Below are 20,387 nucleotides of genomic sequence, written 5' to 3' on the forward strand. Positions count from 1 at the left end.
CATTTTCTTATGAAATAACATTTTATTCTCCTCAAAACAAGAACAATAAATGTGTGCAAACATATGGAAAAAATTGCACAAAACACAACAGTGATGTGATGTTCACGAACGAATCAATCTTTTGAACGGCTCTTTGAAATGAACGATGGGAACCAAGTCTTTGTAAAGAGCTGTTCTTTTTTTTTTTTTTTTTTTTTAAGGAGGGAGTGTCTGATTGCCTGTCAATTTACCAACATTCTCTTGTTCTGAGAATTGCACTGTAGTTCAGGTATTTAAGTAACTGCAGTGATTAATCACTGTTGTGTTTTGTGCAATTTTTTCCGTATGTTTACACACATTTATTGTTATTGTTTTGCGGAGAATAAAATGTTACTTTATAAGAAAATGTTTTATTTTCTTCTTCATTTTTAGGCTACAGACTAGTCCACATAATGTACCGGGATGTTTTTGGTCCAATTCCAGCATTTGCCTAATGTCACCTCTCATGTCATGTATTTAGCCCTCACATTTGAACTAACTATTCTTTTTTACAGTAAGATAATATTTACTGCCGCGCCAATTAAACACCTTTAAAATGTAATGTCAATCATCACATTTAGCCTGTTTAGTCATTAAAACATTGGTGTTTCAAAATAATGCAAAAAAGCACGAAAGAGCCAGTCTTTTGAACGACTCTTTTCAGTAAATGGCTCCTGATTGAACGGCTCCCTTCAAAGAGCCAAAAGTCCCATCACTATTAATCACTGCAGTTACTTAAATACCTGAACTATAGTGCAATTCTCAGAACAAGAACAGTATGTTTGTAAATTGACAGGCAATCAGATACTCCCGCCTTAAAAAAAAAAAAAAAAAAAAAAAAGAACGGCTCTTTGCAAAGACGTGGTTCCCATCGTTCATTTTAAAGAGCCGTTCAAAAGATTCGATTCGTTCGTGAACGTCACATCACAAGCAGTGGGACTTTTATTGTGAAAAGTCGGACCGGATGTGCGCTGGGTGCCTCTCCACCGCTGTGTACGCTCGGAGCCTCACAGACACAACGAGCCGCAACGGATGGAGGCGAACGGCTGGGAGACGCGACATCAGGGAATTGTTTGGCTATCAAAATAGCATCTCCATTGGATGTAACGAGGAATTTGTTTTGGAAACACTGAAGCGGGCTGACGAAAACGGCCATTTAAGCGCAAAACAGAGAAAAAAAAGTGGCTTTTCGCTTCCCCTTTTTTCCGCTCAGATCGACTGGCTGTCATTTAAGAAAGGGCGTGTGCGCGTGAAGGCAGTTTTAACCGTTTCATGTGTGTGTTGTCCGTATGCTATTTTAGAGGTTTTTTCTTTACACCATCTGGGTCTAAAGGACACAGTCGAGGATGGGATGCACACTAAGCACAGAGGACAAGGCGGCGGTGGAGCGCAGTAAAATGATCGACAGGAATCTGCGGGACGACGGGGAGAAGGCGGCCAGGGAGGTCAAACTGCTGCTGCTGGGTAAGGAGGGGGAGGGGGGGAGAGAGAGGGATGGGGGGCTCGGGCGGTGGACGAACTTCGCTGCCCACAGCCATATTAGCCGAGAGGATACGAGGAAACACACCCTACCAGTAAAACCACATTAGTGTAGGGGGTTTTTCTGTGGTGTCGTTTGTGAACAGTTACGGAGTTTCAATTCCGCATCGTTAGCACACTCCCCTCACTGCTAGCTGTCAACTCCGGTCCCTGAACGCAACACGGTGGTATTTCCAAAAACACACACTAAATACCCAGTGTTACAACCCAATATGTGAGCAACATAAGGCAAAAAATTAACTCTAATATAGCTTGGGTCCTTTTTAAAGAAATTATATCGCCAGACTGGCATACGTGGCAAGTTTTTTTTGTGTGTGTCTTTTTGCTCCCTACTGCTGGAATTACATCCATTCAGCCGCCCCTGAAGCCCATTTGTATCGACTAAATCCTTTTAACAATGGCACATTTCCCCTCGTCTAGTCCAGTGCAATGCAGCGAAAATAGGCCCATGGCTCATTAGGGGCCCAGGCCTGACTGAATGTGACTGTAAACTTTGTTGAGTGCACTCATTGTAAAGTGCTTGAAGGCTCATTTCTGTTATTATACATGTCAAGTTGAGCCTGTTTGAGTTGAAGGAAAACTGTCTTCACTGTGAAATTAACCCTCAGATTTTGTTTGTGTTGAAATCACTGTGTCAGTAGTTTATTCTTGTCTGGTTCCCAGTACCAACTTTGACTACTGTACAGAGATGGTGTCTGTAATGACTTTGCCCAGTGGTTTTAGACAATTGCAATGACAAAAATGGAAAAACATGTGAGCTTAGTTTATTATTGGTCAGAAAATAGCATCAGTTTAACCCATACTCCTGTTGATCAATTGGGATAAAATGAGCAGCATGTGACATTAGAGACACATTCAGTGGTGAGGGCCTCATGATCCTGGCATTACTCTAAATAAATATAATTTAACTGCATTTATTTTATTTTGGTCTGCTACTAAATAGTTTGACTAGGACCACAGGTAAAGAGTCAGTTAAGGACAGGCTATTATGTGATTTTCTATTACTTTTAACCTGTGAACTTAGTGTTTTTTTAATTTCTCATATTGATTTACAACTCTTATATGCATAATAATGTCAATTGATTGTATGTAGAAGCCAGCATTGTGTACATTAATGACATTACTTATATGTGGGGAAACACTGTTATGCTTATAAATAGAGACCATAGGTGAAAAACTTTTCCATTAGTCCCTTAGGTGATTCGCTTTGGGGAATGTTGACATGCACACACATGGTATGTGGGTTACCAGGACACACAGTCTGAATCCAACACTAAGAGCAGCCAAACACCTGATAGAAGGCACAGAATAAGAGCTGTTTAAGAGCAGCTTTTGTGGACTGAAAGATTTGTAAGTTAGAGCATGTTCAACATATTTGTATAATTCATTGTCATGTTATCTTTGATTCAGGGAAAATAACACATAGTTGTTTTTATTTATTTATTTTTCTGGACACTTGTGGCTTATAGGGAGTTAGTAACATTTTGTTTCATCAAGCACGTACCTATTTCTTGTCAAAGGTAGACTGCATTCCTCAGGTGCTTGGAGGCCAGATGGGACTTGCTGACGAAAGGCAAGCAAGTTAGGTCAAGTTTCTGCTATGCTGTTGTTGGTTGACATGAACTTTCTTTTTTTTGTCAGACACACGCTCTATGGCAGTACTTGAACCGTTGTCTGTTTTTGTGGGTATCACCACTCAGTAGGCATTTTTCTTGTGTTCGTCCTGTGTCAGGTCGTGTGCCCCCATGCATGGCTGTTATGGTACCATTTCCTCCATTTATGTTGGATCCAGTGAGCGTGGTAGCCAGGTAACACACTTTGGCTCTTCAGGTTACTGCCTGAAGTGACACACAGACGGGCTGACATGCCAAGAGAAAGGAAGAGAGGGCCAGTAAGATGAGAACACCACTAATGACTGAAGCATTAAATATGAAAAGGCTCTGCTGCAGTAGTGAAGCACAGGCCTAAGTTAGGAGTTTGACTTGTTTACCCTGACGATAAACAGTCACTGAAAAGATGCTATTTTCGAGGGTGTTGATGTGAAAGCACCGCTTCAGCAATTTTGGTGTTTACATTTCCCTACACGCATGCAGTCAGTGAAGATAAAAAGTCATCAATACATGTGGTATGAAAGGACAAGGCTGGCAGCTCTTCGGAGATGTGTTAAATCTTGCTAGAAGTCTTTTGTGCGTGTCATACAGGTGACCCCAGCAAATGTATAGATATGTGCGTCTCAAACCTCTGGTGATTTGGTGAGTGGCAGGTTTATGTGGTGACCACCTGGTTCTGGAGCGCTGTGCTAAGTGTTTATCACCGGCTTATGGGAGCTGAGTGTCACTGGCACAAAGTGATTAGATTGATGTAAAAACCTCCATTTGAATGAAAAATGATTTGAATGTTTGCATAATTTCAAGCAAACCAGGTGGTAGGCTCAGGTGGCTTCTATAGAACAGGAGTGTGATCTTTTTTTCCTGAAATTTTAACATTTCTCATTTAGTTTTTAGTCTTTATTTGATTCTCATTTCATCTTCTCCAGGACCCAATTATCCTACTATTCATATCTACATGCTAAAATAGATTACAATCTCCTCAGCTTAATTACTCTTTTTGTGGTTGGCATACTACAGTGGGAAGGTTTTTATTAATAATCCTTTGCCCGTGCCTATCTTTTGTCGTTCCCCTCTATTTTCCACATTTTTAAATTGCATAACCACCGTTACCAAATGCAGTGCAATGTGACTTAGTTTGAGACAGGGGCTCCTCACAACACAGACAGTCAAGTCAAAGTAGTTAAATTGTTTGTGTTCTCTTAGTATTGTAAGCATCTTTAGACCTCTCTGTGAACAGTTCAGCCTGTGCCAGTATGTGTGGGAAACAGTCTTTTAGCAATCGATCTGCTATTTGGCACATCGATCCTGTGATTTAGCGTGGTCATTTCCCCTGGTGGGTAGCACCACTCTGAAGCTCCTGGAATCCTTCATGAGTGACTCATACTTAAATCCCCCCAGAGGGAGATGGAAAGAAAGAAAGAAAAAAGGGGGATTGAGCGGTGAGAGAGAATAAGTATAAATCATGAAGGGAAAATTACTGTAGGAGATGTAAAGAGTGTAGAAGAGGAAGACTAGCACATGCATCTGAATAGGAGTGGAAACTGAAGTGAGAGAGGGCTGCATGTTGTCAGCTCATGCTGCTAATGTGACATCACTAATGTGGTTAAGACACTGCGCTGCCAAACTCTGTAAGTCCTCCTCTAGTCCTTGGAATGTTCACCTAAAGGTGGATGTGTTAGGCTGGCAGACTGGTCCCCATGTTAACCTCCTGACCTGCATAAACAAGCCTCTGATCCAGCTCTGAAAACCCGTACTGATCTGCAGTGAACAATGAGCCCAAAAAAAGAGTGGCTGGCATGCAAGTACACATTGCAGAATATCTCCAAAAGAATTAGCAAAGACATATGGCTAATCTTTAAATGGAGAAGGCCCAGGCATGGTAGCCATTTTAATCGCATTTGTCTCCATACTGCTATTGTTATAAAACAATGCTCGTCCTCTCTGCCTCTGCACTCGGGGGGGAAAAATCAACCTGGGGAAGTTCCAAGACGAAAGATGCGTTTGTGGTTGGCTGATAGAAGCAGCTCTGTTCTCTGTGGGAGCAGCAGAAAACCCTCAATTTCCATTGGAAGGGTTAGCTTGGATTTTCCTAAAATAGTTTGAACCGCTAGAAACAGAAACCAGCTGCTCCAGCGGTTTGGAGTCTGTAGCTGTTTTGAGGTGGGTGTATCAAAGCTGTGGGCGTGTAACAGCATTTCCCCTACTGTAGCCTTGGTGGGGTGGGAGGCAAAAGACCTTTTAAACCATGGTTTAAAACTCAATATTGTATTTATGTTAAATCATGAAAAAGCACTGTGTGTTCCTCTGGTTGGAAGGCTTTGATGGAACCACACCCTAATGATATCACTGGAACTCAGAGCCCACAGCCATCTTACATGAATTATAACAACTCTTATCTCTTATGACCAGCATTTTTTCCAGTTTATTAACATAATTTGTCCTGTTTAACTATTTAAAGTCCCCGAATTAGCAGGTTCATTAACATTTGTGCATGTCTTGATTCAATTCCTATTAACTGGTTCTGTATAAATAGTGAGTACACCTCTACTACTTGCAATATGTTTAGCAATCATGGTACACTTCCAAGGTGATTCATCAAACCTACCTGTTTGTTTGCACTGCAGTGGTAAAAAGTGATCACAACATCCAGGTATTTCTCAATATTAACACTTCCTCAGAATTAGAGGTTCAGTGAAATGATGACCTATTTCATTAGTTTTGCTTTGAATTTCCCAGCAAAACTGATGTTGAAATGATTTTTTTTTTAAATTTCTTTGTGGGAAATTGTCAGATGTTTATTTCTGATTGATGTGAGGTTTGTGGTTTTCTCCTAAGAACCCTATATCAACAAAGTCCACTATTTTTTAGAAAACAAAGTCATAGAAACCACTAGCAAGTCACATTACTAGCATTTAGTCAAAAGTCTCCTTTGTAAAGAGCTCTCTTTGAACTTCAGTGTGAGCTCATAGCCCGTCTGTGTCCCACATTGAGAGGCACAGCATCGGTATGCAAAGTGTGTGGCATTGTGAAAATGGGCTGGCCCAGGGGTGCAACTGTCCGCTCAACAGCCTGCTGTGCCCAGCCCAGCAGCAGCAGTCTGTGTACAGGTCCTGCAGGGATTCACACAGCCCAGTGTTTGGCCTTAGAGTATTGGGAGCTTCTCCCCCTCCTGCAGGGCGCTCCAGCACCCAAGTAGTGACAAGTAATTAAAATAATGTGTCCTCAGGTGTATCTTATCCTATTATACTGAAGGTGAAGTGCCAAGGTAGAGCTATCAGTATGCAGTAGTTGCTAAGGTTTGTTGGTATTCAGACAGTCCACTTTGTTCTCTGCAGTGGCCTATAGCCTATGTGTTTTGTGAAACTGTTACAAATAATCCTTGGGTTTTTAGTTAACTCATAGGATAAAGCTGGCTGAGCAATGGCTGACGTGTGTCAAAAATACACCCTTTTTTAAAATCTTTTTTCTATTTTGCAACATCAAGAAAGTGGAAGTAGGTGAAATGGATGATTTATTATGCAAGAGCAGACGATATGTTGTCTCTGCTAGTGGTGTCACGAGGTCACAGATACTTGCAGATTTCATGATATAATTCCACTTCCTCTTACTCTGTGTTAAGAGCATGGAAGCGGGTTTGAGAAATCTTCCCTAGTGGCAGAGGAGTGTTACATCAGTGACAACTGGCCAGTTACCTCGCTTCTAACTAAATCAGCTGTGCTGTAATAGGAGGAGACCAAGTGTGCATTAGCTGATCTAATGTAGTTTATGGCACAACCCATTAGAGCACAGAAGCAGAAGTCTAATGAATGCGGCTTAAAACTACATTATGGTTTTGATTGTTGGGTGAAAATATTTTATTAAAATGGAACTTCCAAGTGACTGGATACTGTATGACTGAATCAGCTACAATAGAAGCAACAACAGCAAATGCATAATACATAATGTGTCTGTAGAAGCCAACATGTCACACACAAACACCCACAACCAAGCCTACTCAGGTGACTATGGCCTCACACTTGAGATGTCCTGGATATAAAGAGAGCAGTTGCCATGGCGCTGTGACGTTTGAGGGATTGACAAAGGCCGTGCTGACAGTACGATTCCCTTTATGCTCCCCCTATCCTTCCCTCCCTCCCTGTCTCCTCATTTCATCATAGTATTGTCTCATCGGTCAGCTACACTGTCGTCATCTAATTGGTCACTACTGCCAAGTGCCTTCCCCTCATGAAGTGACACAATGTTTTTCGGTACTTCACAGCACTGTCGGTAATGATTGGTTTTATCATTAGCTGCACAGTTCATTAAGGCCAAAAACCTTCACACTGAGACAGCACAAAGTGAAGACTCGGCTGATGAAATTTCACATAAACACTTGGTTCATACACCATTGCTTACATTCACACTAATTCAGAGCAGGCACACCACAAAGCATTATCTGACTGGTATATAAACTGGAACGGCCCCAGGCACAGGCCAAACCAGAGATTTAACATAAATGCATACACCATATAGACCTCAACTTCTACACATACTTTGTTTGCCACTGCTCCCCAGATTGAGGAGATTTAATTTTTTTAATTCATAGGCATCATGTTTGACTCATTGTATTACTGATTTAATAAGAGAAACTAAACTTATTAAGCCAAAATTAACCTCTTGAAATTCAATATGTTATAAATGTTTACGTGTTCTCTTTTCTTTTCAGGTGCCGGCGAATCAGGGAAAAGTACAATTGTCAAGCAAATGAAGTGAGTTTATTTAGCTACTGTTGCATCCAATTATCCTACACAACAAACAATCAAACAAACCATTTTTCTCTTCTGTTTTTTTTTTCAATGTATCAACACTAGTTATGCGTGATAGCACTGCACAAGATATTATTTTCAAAGAGTATTCATTTTCCACAACAATCAAGCTTTTATTCCTTCTCTTAAGGTAATATTACACAGTATACAAACAGTTAGCATGCATAATGGATCATGAGCAGAATCCATTATGGTAGATTTATGCCTCGTCCACATGGTGTGTGCACATTCTTCATAAAGAAAACATTTTTCATAAGCATATTTTACAATACAGTCATCAGTCAATAGACAGAGACATGTCAGTAGCTGCTCAGTTCTTTTCTGTTTATCTGGTTAAAATGAACAGAGTATTGTTATCCCTTTTGAAATGGTCTTGGACTAACTGAAGGCGGTCATATATCTACTGGAATATTAGATGTCAGTTTAGATATGTATATGAAAACAGTCTTTTAATACATTGCATTTGTAGCAAAATACAGCTTACATTTAGATGTAATGAATCCACCATTCTCCTGCGCCACGCCTCTTCCATTTTTTTCTGGATCCACCACTGCATTCATATTATGGTTTTATCAATTTTGATAATCTTTAGCAAACAAAGGGGACTGTTTATCCCTGAATCATTATATCCAGATATTGTCATACAGTAGTTAGAATTCACTCTTAAAATATAGAATAAATCATTGCTCAGAGAAAAGGAAAAAAAGAAGACACTGTTGAGGAAAAAAAAGAGCATCTTTAAGTCAGGAGACCTTGATGACCTGTATTTGTACTTCTTTAAAAGAAGACTTTTCCCATTTTTGGTGGAAGAAATTGGAACAAATTGGTTACTGCTGTTTGCTGTAACAGCATGTTTCTTTTTTCTTTTTGTTTTTTTGTTGGTTTTTTTTTGTGAAAGAAATGACCAGTTTCTCCTGCTTTTTGTAGGATCATCCATGAGGCAGGCTACTCAGAAGAGGAATGTAAGCAGTACAAAGCTGTGGTCTACAGCAACACTATCCAGTCTATCATTGCCATCATCAGAGCCATGGGGCGCCTCAAGATCGACTTTGGCGATGCTGCAAGAGCTGTGAGTGATGAGGGGGATGTCATTTAACTCAATTTTAGTATAAACCTGAAGTGAGTTTGTCGCATTGGGGAAAAAGAAGTCCGTGCCAGTGTTCAATACTCTGTCAGTAAAACTATTTGTCACTGTTAGGAAAGCACAGTTAGATTTTTCGAGTGGAATTGCAGTGTGTTTTTGATACTAATTTGAGATTTGTTAAATGTGATTAATTTTACATGAGTAGAGTAAGAAATGACAGGAAAACAGCAGAGAAATATCTTCATTATTTTTTTCCCACTTTCTCAAGATTTTTGCATATAGCATTTCAGAGTTAATTGTAATGGTGGTGTAATGAGCATAATGGTTGATTAATGATATTGACATCAGCCTCTCTGGTCTCACAGGACGACGCACGACAGCTGTTCGTGCTGGCAGGCTCAGCAGAAGAAGGCTTCATGACGGCAGAGCTGGCTGGTGTCATTAAGCGGCTGTGGAAGGACGGAGGTGTTCAAGCCTGCTTCAGCCGCTCCCGTGAATATCAGCTCAACGACTCAGCAGCATAGTGAGTCACATGAACACTCATACACACATAAACAACAGAGGTAACAGGCCCAGAGTTCGACAAACTCATGACTCATCCCCTGAGAAGACTCAATGGTCCTACACAGACCACATGTATGTCAGCAACTTTTGACAAAGTATTTTACACCAGATGTCTGGAAGTCGAAAGCACTGGCCTTTCTGCAAAAAACGCATAAAGCTTCAGCCACAGGTACCCAAAGAACAGAGACTGACCGTACATCTGTCTGGACTTTTAGACTGTCAATATTTGCCCTTTTCTAGCAAGCCTAAATAAAGGCAGCCGTAGAGACTGTTTAATCTTTAATAGACACCTCACTGTTGGAGTATTTTCTGCATACTTCAAAAGTAAAAAAAACACCAAAAATCCTTTAAAGGGTTTTCTTTATTCTATTGATTCTTGTATAAATTGTGCAATAGCCCTCGGCAGTGAAACAAATGATATCTTCACAAGGCAGCTCCTGTGTTTGGTAAGGCAGAAAGCCATTTAACTTGTTTTGCTTTTGCAGCACTATCAGCAGTTACATCACAGGCTGAGCAAGCCACAGTTGTTGGCCATTTTCTAATTGGTTCCTCTAATCCCGTCCAGGGGTTTTTCGTGAATAGGGAACACCAGAGCTTGTGTTTTTATACCATTCACTATTTTTCCAAATCAAATCTCAAATCTGTTTGCATGAAGATAGGAAGATACATTTGTTTTTGTTATATTTGTGTGATTAGTGGTCAAATTGTTGTCTCCTTTGAAATTCACCAGCAATAACCCTAAGCCATAATGAAACCTGGGTGCTTGAAACTGTAGCTAAATATGTGACATCTGACAGTAGATGTTATTGAAATGAAGAGAAAGGAAAGTAAGGGCAAAAAAGTCAGGTAACAATACTGTGCACAAGATAAGACTGAAAGTGAATCAGAGTTGTGAATTGAATCACATTTGGTTGTTCAGAACGAAGATTCAAGTATTTTTTTCCTTTCTTATTTATTTAAGTTTTCAACTCAGGGATCTGAAAAGAAGACAGATTTTTTTCCTCCAGGCATTTAACCAACAATAACCTTAAGATCTGCAGCATGAGTGTATGTGTGGCCTTAAATAAGCACAAGAAAGTAAGAGAGTGATTTAATCACAACATGAGGGTCATAACTTGCATATACACTATATTGCCAAAAGTATTTGCTCACCTGCCTTGACTCGCATATGAATTTAAGTGACATCCCATTCCTAGTCTATGGGGTTCAATATGATGTCAGTCCACCCTTTGCAGCTATAACAGCTTCAACTCTTCTGGGAAGGCTGTCCACAAGGTTTAGGAGTGTGTTCATGGGAATTTTTGACCATTCTTCCAGAAGCGCATTTGTGAGGTCACACACTATGTTGGACAGAAGGCCTGGCTCTCAGTCTCCGCTCTAATTCATCCCAAAGGTGTTCTATGGGGTTGAGGTCAGGACTCTGTGCAGGCCAGTCCAGTTCATCCACACCAGACTCTGTCATCCATGTCTTTATGGACCTTGCTTTGTGCACTGGTGCACAGTCATGTTGGAAGAGGAAGGGGCCAGCTCCAAACTGTTCCCACAAAGCTGGGAGCATGGAATTGTCCAAAATGTCTTGGTATGCTGAAGCATTCACAGTTCCTTTCACTGGAACTAAGGGGCCAAGCCCAGCTCCTGAAAAACAACCCCACACCATAATCCCCCCTCCACCAAACTTTACACTTGGCACAATGCGGTCCGACAAGTATCGTTCTCCTGGCAACCGCCAAACCCAGACCCGTCCATCAGATTGCCAGATGGAGAAGCGCGATTGGTCACTCCAGAGAACACGCCTCCACTGCTCTAGAGTCCAGTGGCGGCGTGCTTCACACCACTGCATCCGGCGCATTGCATTGCACTTGGTGATGTATGGCTTGGGTGCAGCTGCTCGGCCATGGAAACCCATTCCATGAAGCTCTCTGCGCACTGTTCTGGAGCTAATCTGAAGGCCACATGAAGTTTGGAGGTCTGTAGCGATTGACTCTGCAGAAAGTTGGCGACCTCTTTGCACAATGCGCCTCAGCATCCACTGATACCGCTCCGTCAGTTTACGTGGCCTACCACTTCATGGCTGAGTTGCTGTCGTTCCCAAACACTTCCACTTTCTTATAATACAGCTGACAGTTGACTGTGGAATATTTAGGAGCGAGGAAATTTCACCACTGGATTTGTCGCACAGGTGACATCCTATCATAGTTCCACACTGGAATTCACTGAGCTCCTGAGAGCAACCCATTCTTTCACAAATGTTTGTAAAAGCAGTCTGCATGCCTAGGTGCTTGATTTTATACACCTGTGGCCATGGAAGTGATTGGAACACCTGATTCTGATTATTTGGATGGGTGAGTGAATACTTTTGGCAACATAGTGTATGTCCGTAAGGGACACAGAAGAAGGTTATAGACAGTCTGTATTATTGTCTGTCAATGAGTTTTAATTGCCACAAAAAAAGGAAAACACTTTAACATGTTAAGTCCTGCAGAGTGTTTCATGTTGTGTTCAAGGGCTACACACAAGCCTTTGTTCCCTAAAAAATGTAAAAAAGCAACAAAGAAAGCTCAACTTGACAAATGTTTGTTTTCCAATGAGGTGATTCAAATAAGAAACTTTCAGGTGACAGCACTAGTGCTTTATGCCTGAAAACATCAGCCTTAGCCAGCAGGTATTGGATGAAATGCAGAAAACAGCCTGGAAAGATGGCTGGTCTAGTGAAAGACTACTCACAGACAAACATATTCACACTACAAATGGGGAGTTTCCATTTGGCAGCATATTCCTGAACTGTGAAAGCACCCAGAGAAAACCCACCAAAAACAGAAAACAATGCTCACACCCTGCAAAATTATTATTTATTATTATTAACCTTTATTTAACCAGGAAAAGAGATTAAAAATGTCTTTTGCAAGAGTGTCCTGGCCAAGACAGCAGAATAAATAAAACAGAGCATTGATAAACTCATGGTTACACTGAGGCCAACATTCTAACAACTGTGCAATCATGTAGAAACTGGGCTCAGTCACATTTGGTCACTATTTCAATTGCTTAATCACTCCAGCTTGTGTGAAATGGGAGGTCATGTACACTCCAACTGCATGGGTCTCTTTAAGCATTCTTTCTATGTCAGTCGGCATACTGGAGGTGCAGCTGCACAAGGTGCAAACACACAGGGCAAACTGGAATATAGAGTTTTTCATTTAGAATCAGATCTGAAATACCACTCATGCTGCCCATTGTGCAGCCACTGAAACAGGTTTCTGTGTCTTATTTAAGTGGTGATATTTTCTGACATTGATTTAGTTGGACCTGATCTTTAGGTCGAGAACGAATTTGCATTGTCGTCTAAAGCTAAAAAAAAAATATGTAGAGATTTATATGTACCGTGTGTACCATCAGTGATTATATTTTATCATGCTTAAAATGACAATCCCTGACCTTGACATGATGTATTAACATGTTTCGCTGAAACTGAAAAAAAAAATAGCTCTGCTCCAAAATGTAAATTGTTTTGCAACATAATATGTAAATTATGATACATGTTTAGTCTTCAATATGGAATCCAGCTTGGCTTATCTGATTGTGTGTCTTTTGTGGTTTACTAAAAATGCACAAGGAGTGGATTTGGTTCATCTGGCACTAACACTCTTGACCTTGATACTTCTGACATGTTGTCTCCCACTCATTCCCTCCCCTGCTATTTTCTCAATCCTTTTCCCTTTATTTCACCTTCTCTCTCTGCTCTATCTGTTTTCCCTCTCTATGCCCTGCTCTCAGCTACTTAAATGATTTGGACAGGATATCCCAGGCCACCTACATCCCAACTCAGCAGGATGTCCTGAGGACCAGAGTCAAAACCACAGGCATTGTGGAGACGCACTTCACATTCAAGGACCTGCACTTCAAGTGAGAGTTTCCACAGTGTGACAACTGGCTTAGGTTTAGGCTTAAGTGTCGTAGGGTTTTACAGCATGGCTTAATTAGTTTTCCTTCCTGTTACTGACTCATTCAGTCCATAGAAATTCCCTTTGTGCGCACACAGCTGTACATTGTGTCATGGTGTGAAGGTGTTGTGCTCATCAGTGGTGACTCAGTTGTGGGTCTCTGTTAACAAACAGACAGGAAGTGGAGGCAGAGGGACCAATGATGTCACAAAAAAGGCTTCTGCAACAATTATATGGAAATCATTTTCTCTGGAAATTTACGTTTAAACCCAGAGTTTTACAATAGTAATAACAAACAGCTTTGGTCAAATCAGATTCAAGACTAAATATACTCATAACCTCACTGTTTTACATACACACACACACACACACACACACACACACACACACACACAGAGCTTTCCTCAGCATTATAAATGTTCTCTTTTTTTTTATGTATACTCACCAAGCTCAGCTCCATTTTCATTTCTCTGTGTAACGTTTTACAAATCCACATCTTTTTTATATGTGGACATTTATTAACATATATGAACCTTTTATGAACCTTTCATAAATATACACAAACATGAATTTCTCTCGGAGATGTTTATTTTTCCTCTTTCGTGCCCTTTATGAACATATAGAAAAGATTGTGTGAAATAGAAGTGTGAAGTTACACAAAACAATGTGAAAACAGAAGTGTGTGAACATCTGCACACAGACTCAAAGCAGAAAATGGAAAATTCACCTCTTGAATTCTACTTTGTGTGAGAAACTGAAGTTATGAGTGTGAATTTTTGCTCAATGCTCCATGGCAGATTCAAACGTGTACATACAGTGTCTTGCACACACTTCAATTTCTTATGTGGATTTAATTTGCAGGTTTACAAAGACTTTCAACTCTGCAATTACTTGTGAACATTACTCACAAACAAAATCACAATCAAAACCTCAACTGTAGTTTTCCCATATTTTAGGTCCTCTTGTTGATATCCTGCAGCAGAAAGCATCTTCTTTATTACAGTGTCCCTTTGGAAACTATTTCAATGTGCTCCTCTTATACTTCAGCTCCTGAATATGATTAAGGTGTAAAGATCTACAAACTAAATCATGTCTGACTTGATTATAGTTTATGTCACTCTGGTGTTAATTTATTTTGTCCTACAGTAAACAATTTAAAGACAGCAGTAAAGTAACCTGCATTTATGTTCCGTGTTACCTGAGTAAATAAGAATTATGGTACAATGCAGAAACTAAATGTCTGCTTCTCTTCTGTGGGTTATCTACTCAGCTCTTACCCATTCATCTGGTCATAAAGTATTGCCTTCACCACCAAAATACTATCAGAAATATGTTAAAGCATTACTAGAAAGAGATTTTCTCCTCTCCATCAGCTATCGCTGCTAACCTGTGGTCTCAGTCATTTTTCCGTATTTATTTTTGCCTAAATATTGCTGGTATTGTATGTTTCTACCCTTCTTTACTTCCTCTAGAATGTTTGATGTTGGCGGCCAGAGGTCTGAGAGGAAGAAGTGGATCCATTGCTTTGAGGGTGTGACCGCCATTATCTTCTGCGTGGCCCTCAGCGACTATGACCTGGTGCTGGCAGAGGACGAGGAGATGGTGAGTGGTTCAGCCGCCAACTCACAGACTGTCTTTGTTTACTGGGATCGTGATGGGTCACAGAAGTGGAGCTAAAGAATAGGTTCTGGATTTCTGTGTGTTTTACGGATCAGTAATCACACAGGTCAGCCTTTTAGGTGAATCTGTACTGTTCACTCACTTCCTTTTATTTCTCTCGCTTATAGAACCGAATGCATGAAAGTATGAAGCTGTTTGACAGTATCTGCAACAACAAGTGGTTCACAGACACCTCAATCATCCTCTTCCTCAACAAGAAGGACCTGTTTGAGGAAAAGATCAAAAAGAGTCCTCTTACCATCTGCTACCCTGAATATGCCGGTAAGACTTGCAGCATTATACTGTGTTTTAGTTTTCATTTTTTGTATTTTTTCAGAATAAGCCACGGTAGTTTTTACTAACATGACTAACCCTGTAAACATAGCTTATTCTGTCGTGTCCCTCAAGCTCACTTATGAGACTGAAGGACATGATGGACTTCTGCAGGTCCTTAAAGACTCTTAAAGGTTCAGTGTGTAACAATCAAGATGATCTAATTTCAGTTTATGAATAGGACATTCATTATTATCATTGGTCTTATTCATCAGTCATTTTTGTTGGTGTATAATCACATAAAAATCAAGATAATTGTTTTATTACCTACTAGAACTGCACAATATATCATTTGAGCATTGCCATCGTAATGTATGTGTGCGCAATAGTCACATCGTAGATTCTGTAATGTAGGAGGCAAATGAACTCAACGTGTTCTTATCAAATTTCAGCCTGACGCACACTGCACACAGCAATCCACTAATCACAATAGTTCTTAATCAGTCTGCCGAAGCAGACCACGCCCTTGCATATGGTGTGAGTTGGTGGTAACAACATTGGAAAATGAGCAACAGACAAGTGAAAATCACCAAAAACGAAGACTTGGTGCCAAAAAGAAAAGCAGCGTCACTTATCTGGAATTATTTCGGCTACACTATGGAAGATACTGAAACACGTGTTCTGTGTCGATAATGCCTTGCACCTGTTGCCGCAATGAGAAGTAACACAACTAATTAGTTTTACCATTTATGTCAGCACCACACAGCTGTTATATCCTGAGTGTTTTTTCATATCGCAATATATATCACAGGGTTAAAAAAAATCGCAATGTCAGTTTTTTCCAGTATCGTGCAGCCCTATTGCCTACAAATGACCCCTTTATGTTTATAGAAGGAGCTCACAGCAAAGCCCTCTCTTGTTTCTGTTTTATGGCTGATGACATCCTGGTTTAAGGTGCACTGTTCTCTTAAATAAGAGCCCAAATTGGACTAACAAAACACTGGGTCTTTAGTTGGTTGCTAAAGTTGCAGAAAGTTTTTATCCATCAAACTATAACAAACCTACCAACCAGCTGTTATGCAGCCCCACCAGAACTTATCGTTTCCACTGTTTGTTATGGGGATTAATGTGGTATTTCCTCTCATCAAAAGAATGACTAGAGGTAATTGGTTTAAATTGTTGTTGTTAATGGTATATTGATCTAATATGGGTAAATGCGAGATGAGCAAGATCTGGCTCAAGAAAAGCGCATTTCGTGCTTCAGTTAAGCTTGTTGAAAATAACTGTAAAACTCCTACCACTCCAAACCACTTTTGTGTTGCTAGAGGAGGTCTTAAAGTTTATTCATACTGGTCTTGTAGTCTTAAATTGAACTTGTTGAAGCATGCAGAAACACTATAGACCAACTGTGTGCATTCCACCACTTAAAATAAAGAAATTAAAGTGTATTTGTAAATGAAAATGTATAGAACCATCAGAATAAGTTTCAATACTTATTCTTTGGAAGACTGGCTACACGTTAGTTCAGTCCATCTTATTATGAGAAAAAGCTAAAGGCAGATGTAGCAGGATGGAGCTCATCCATGTGTCCATCATCAAATCATGCACACATACATATTCACTGTTTTTTGCTCTGTTGGCTATCCTTATTACGATACTTCCTTATCATTGAGCCGGTTCACATCCACACCAACACTCCGATCATTGTCCAATTTCTGGAGTTGTCAGATTATTCAAGTGACTATGTAAACAGGATAATCTGATATGTTTAATCAGATAACAGGAGTTATCTGATTATGAGAAATCAGATTAACACACCTGGATTTCTCCCCAATATTCCAATGTCTTCCTGCATGTATACAGGTTAATGTGATTTATTTTGTTCTTTTATGTAAACACAATTAAAATGGTAGAGAAGGGAAGTTGCATAGTCAAATATGAGTGGAAGACAATAGGAAGTTTAAGTCTATGTTCATACATACTCTGAAAGAAATCAAATAATGCACTGGAGCGTCTAAACCAGGGTTTTTGAATGATCTCATTTCTTAAGTGCATGTAAATGCATTAGATCTGATTATTACAATTCTCCAGTTACTCCCAGTTATGGGACTTTTATGGTCATGTAAACAGGCTCATTTTCTCTTCCAGGCTCCAACACGTATGAGGAAGCAGCTGCCTACATTCAGTGTCAGTTTGAGGACCTGAACAAGAGGAAGGACACCAAGGAGATCTACACCCACTTCACCTGCGCCACAGACACCAAGAATGTGCAGTTTGTGTTTGATGCTGTCACCGATGTCATCATCAAGAACAACCTGAAAGACTGTGGTCTCTTCTGAGGACAGTGACAACAAAGACAAAAACGTTTTTTCTCGGTAAGGACGCTTTCCTCAACTATTAATATTTTGAATGATTACTTACAACCACAGATCTGAACTAAGTTCTTTTTGTGACTCATGTAGAGGGCATGTGTCTGCACCCGTGTACATCTGCAGCATGGATGAGGGCACATGTCAGAATTCTGAATGAATGTGTGTTCAACACAGCGTCTCATCCCACTGGGAGTTTCTGAGGAAACCATTAGAACAGGGTTTATATGTCTGGTTTGTTTCCAAAGCTTAAGCATTCATAATTGTGGTGGAGCAGAGCTGCAGTTGACCACAAACATGCAGCACAATCCACTGTAACCAAACACATTGTTCAATAACCAAATACTGAAGTCAGTGCCTTCTCTTATTCAAGGTTTAAGTACATTTTCTGCTCCATTTAGATGTTTCTGAAATGAATGCAGCAAGGTGAAGCTCTTCAGAATGTCTTTTTTTACAGCCAACATCATGGCTCCTCTTTGTTCCTTCATGTTTGTGTTTGTCCTTCTGTCCTCAGGCAGTGGAGCCAGCTTGTTGAGCATCTTTGGTGGGAAGATGAGAAGAGTCAGGAGGATCAGTCACGGACCAGTGCTGTACTATATGCCACTTTTAACAGCTTTATTTATGTTTTTGTCTTGGAACATTTCAAACTAGCGTTACGACATTTGTGTAGAATGTTTGTATCATTGTAAAGCATCACTGCAAATGTTCACACATTTTTAATTTTTTTTTTTTTTCTTTTTGTTTTATGTTTCAAATTTTTGAGGAGGAAATCACGTTTTCACTTTTCCTTCTACCGCTGTCTCTGGAAAAGGAAACTTCAGTGTTGGTGGAAATGCTTCTTTTCTTCCTTCCAACAACCAAAAGGGGGAGAAGGGGTAAACTTTGAGTCCAGTTTGTTGGTACTTGTGCCTTCGCATGCCTTTTACGCGGTCGTAGTCCCAATGCTTGTTCTGTTGCCTGCTGAATTGTTCTGAACATAAGAGGTTAACTGTTTTCATACGTTTGTGTCCATGCTATCTTCTATGTGCACACCACTGAGCTATTGGGAAGAGGAGCATTTCCCTCTGGTCTAAAGGTACATGGGTCTCCATGGTGACCAACATGTAGCCTCCACAATCCCCCACCCCATCGGCCAACCCTCCCACCCCACCCCCACCCACCTACTATGACAATGGAAGGCCTGACTGGCCAATCACGCAGTACTGAGATGTATATTGTTACATTTACCCCTAAAACCTGGGGCTCTGTTTTTTTAACAGTGTAAAAAATGTCCATTCTTCCCAGTCATTTGGAAAATGGTTAGTCGAGGCACTGAGCCTGTTATACGTGCAAGTGTTTAAAGTACAAAGATCAGAGTAGGCACATTTACTGTATATTTTAATGTATTTGGAGGAGAGTTGGGGAGATTTTGGTGTTAAAGAGAGGAAAATTTGGAGCCACAAAAAGATGGTTGAGGTCTGAAATGTTTTAAGGTTCAGACATTGCTCTTGGATTCCTGTAAAGCCTTTCATCATCATTTGACCTTCAGGTGGAAACAGAGATGGTCAAGGGAGCCTGGTCTGTGATTGTAGATCAGTACTACTTTGCCAAGAAGAGTGATAAATACGGTCCTGGATCTTTTCATGTAAAGAAACTGCCACAACTGTCAATGTATGTGTATGTTCTCCACGGAAGGAGAATATTTGTAGACTCATCTCCCTTATTTTGCTAATAAAAACCATTTACAAACCAAATGGAGTTGCTGGGTCATTGTATACATGTCTGTCTTCAAAGTGAAGTTATTATATACTTTTGCTTTATTTGCTGAAGCACAAACTAATATACATGTACTTAATTGTGTTTTACTGCTCCAGTATCCTCCTGAGACCGAGCAATGCATTTTTGTCCTCTGTTGGGGACAAGAGTTTCAGTTTTACTAAAAAACAAAAAACACTGTCTGCTGCAAAGGACGTTCCTTTAAAAAATGAATTCAAATAACAGTGTATTTGAAAAAACTGTTGCATTATATTGTTTCCAATCAAGACCGTTATCTAATGAAACAAACAGGGTTCCCACAAGGTCTTAAAAAGTCTTAAAAGTCCAAATCTGCATTTAATATCTTACAGAAGTATTTAAAAAGGTATTACATGTGATATGGTAGCTCTTCAGTTATGTTGCCCAAACTTTTTGCTGTACTGTGTTTAAATGTGTCTGTTAAATGTCCAAACTGCAAAGAAAGTAATAATAGCCTACTTAGTTCCACCCATTCCAACCCGAAGATTTATTTTCAAATTAGGAACCAATTATCACTAATTTTGCAGCCGCCGGTGAAAAATGAATTGGAACAATGGGAATCAAGACATTGGAGTAAATAAATACATTTTCCTAAATTCTAGGGGTCATGAATTTTTGCCAGTACGGTTGTGAAATGGGCATTAAATTCTGTTCTAAGTAGTCATAAAAAGGTCTTAAAAAGTCTTAAATTTAACTTGTAGGAACCCTGAATAAAGCCAAAACTTTAACTTCCTGGGTGTCAGGAGATTACCTTG

The 20,387-nt window shown here is 40.1% G+C and overlaps 1 protein-coding gene across 1 annotated transcript; it reads left to right on the forward strand.

Annotated features, from left to right (window-relative positions):
- The first annotated feature begins 1,015 nt into the window (after nt 1-1,015).
- Nucleotides 1,016-19,592, forward strand: gnai1 (guanine nucleotide binding protein (G protein), alpha inhibiting activity polypeptide 1). Its single transcript, XM_030149733.1, has 9 exons — nt 1,016-1,482; nt 7,873-7,915; nt 8,900-9,041; nt 9,422-9,579; nt 13,392-13,520; nt 15,031-15,160; nt 15,346-15,499; nt 17,639-17,865; nt 18,374-19,592. The coding sequence occupies exons 1-8, from the start codon at nt 1,365-1,367 to the stop codon at nt 17,827-17,829; spliced, it is 1,065 nt and encodes a 354-aa protein (XP_030005593.1). The 5' UTR covers nt 1,016-1,364; the 3' UTR covers nt 17,830-17,865; nt 18,374-19,592.
- The last annotated feature ends 795 nt before the right edge of the window (nt 19,593-20,387 follow it).

This window comes from Sphaeramia orbicularis, chromosome 12 (genome assembly GCF_902148855.1).
Source record: "Sphaeramia orbicularis chromosome 12, fSphaOr1.1, whole genome shotgun sequence".
NCBI classification, from domain to species: Eukaryota; Metazoa; Chordata; class Actinopteri; order Kurtiformes; family Apogonidae; genus Sphaeramia; species Sphaeramia orbicularis.

Coding starts and splice junctions, on each gene's coding strand:
- gnai1 (XM_030149733.1), top strand. CDS start 1,365: ATGGGATGCACACTAAGCACAGAGGACAAGGCGGCGGTGGAGCGCAGT. Junction 7,916..8,899: donor ACAATTGTCAAGCAAATGAA/GTGAGTTTATTT, acceptor TGCTTTTTGTAG/GATCATCCATGAGGCAGGCT. Junction 15,161..15,345: donor TGGCAGAGGACGAGGAGATG/GTGAGTGGTTCA, acceptor TCTCGCTTATAG/AACCGAATGCATGAAAGTAT.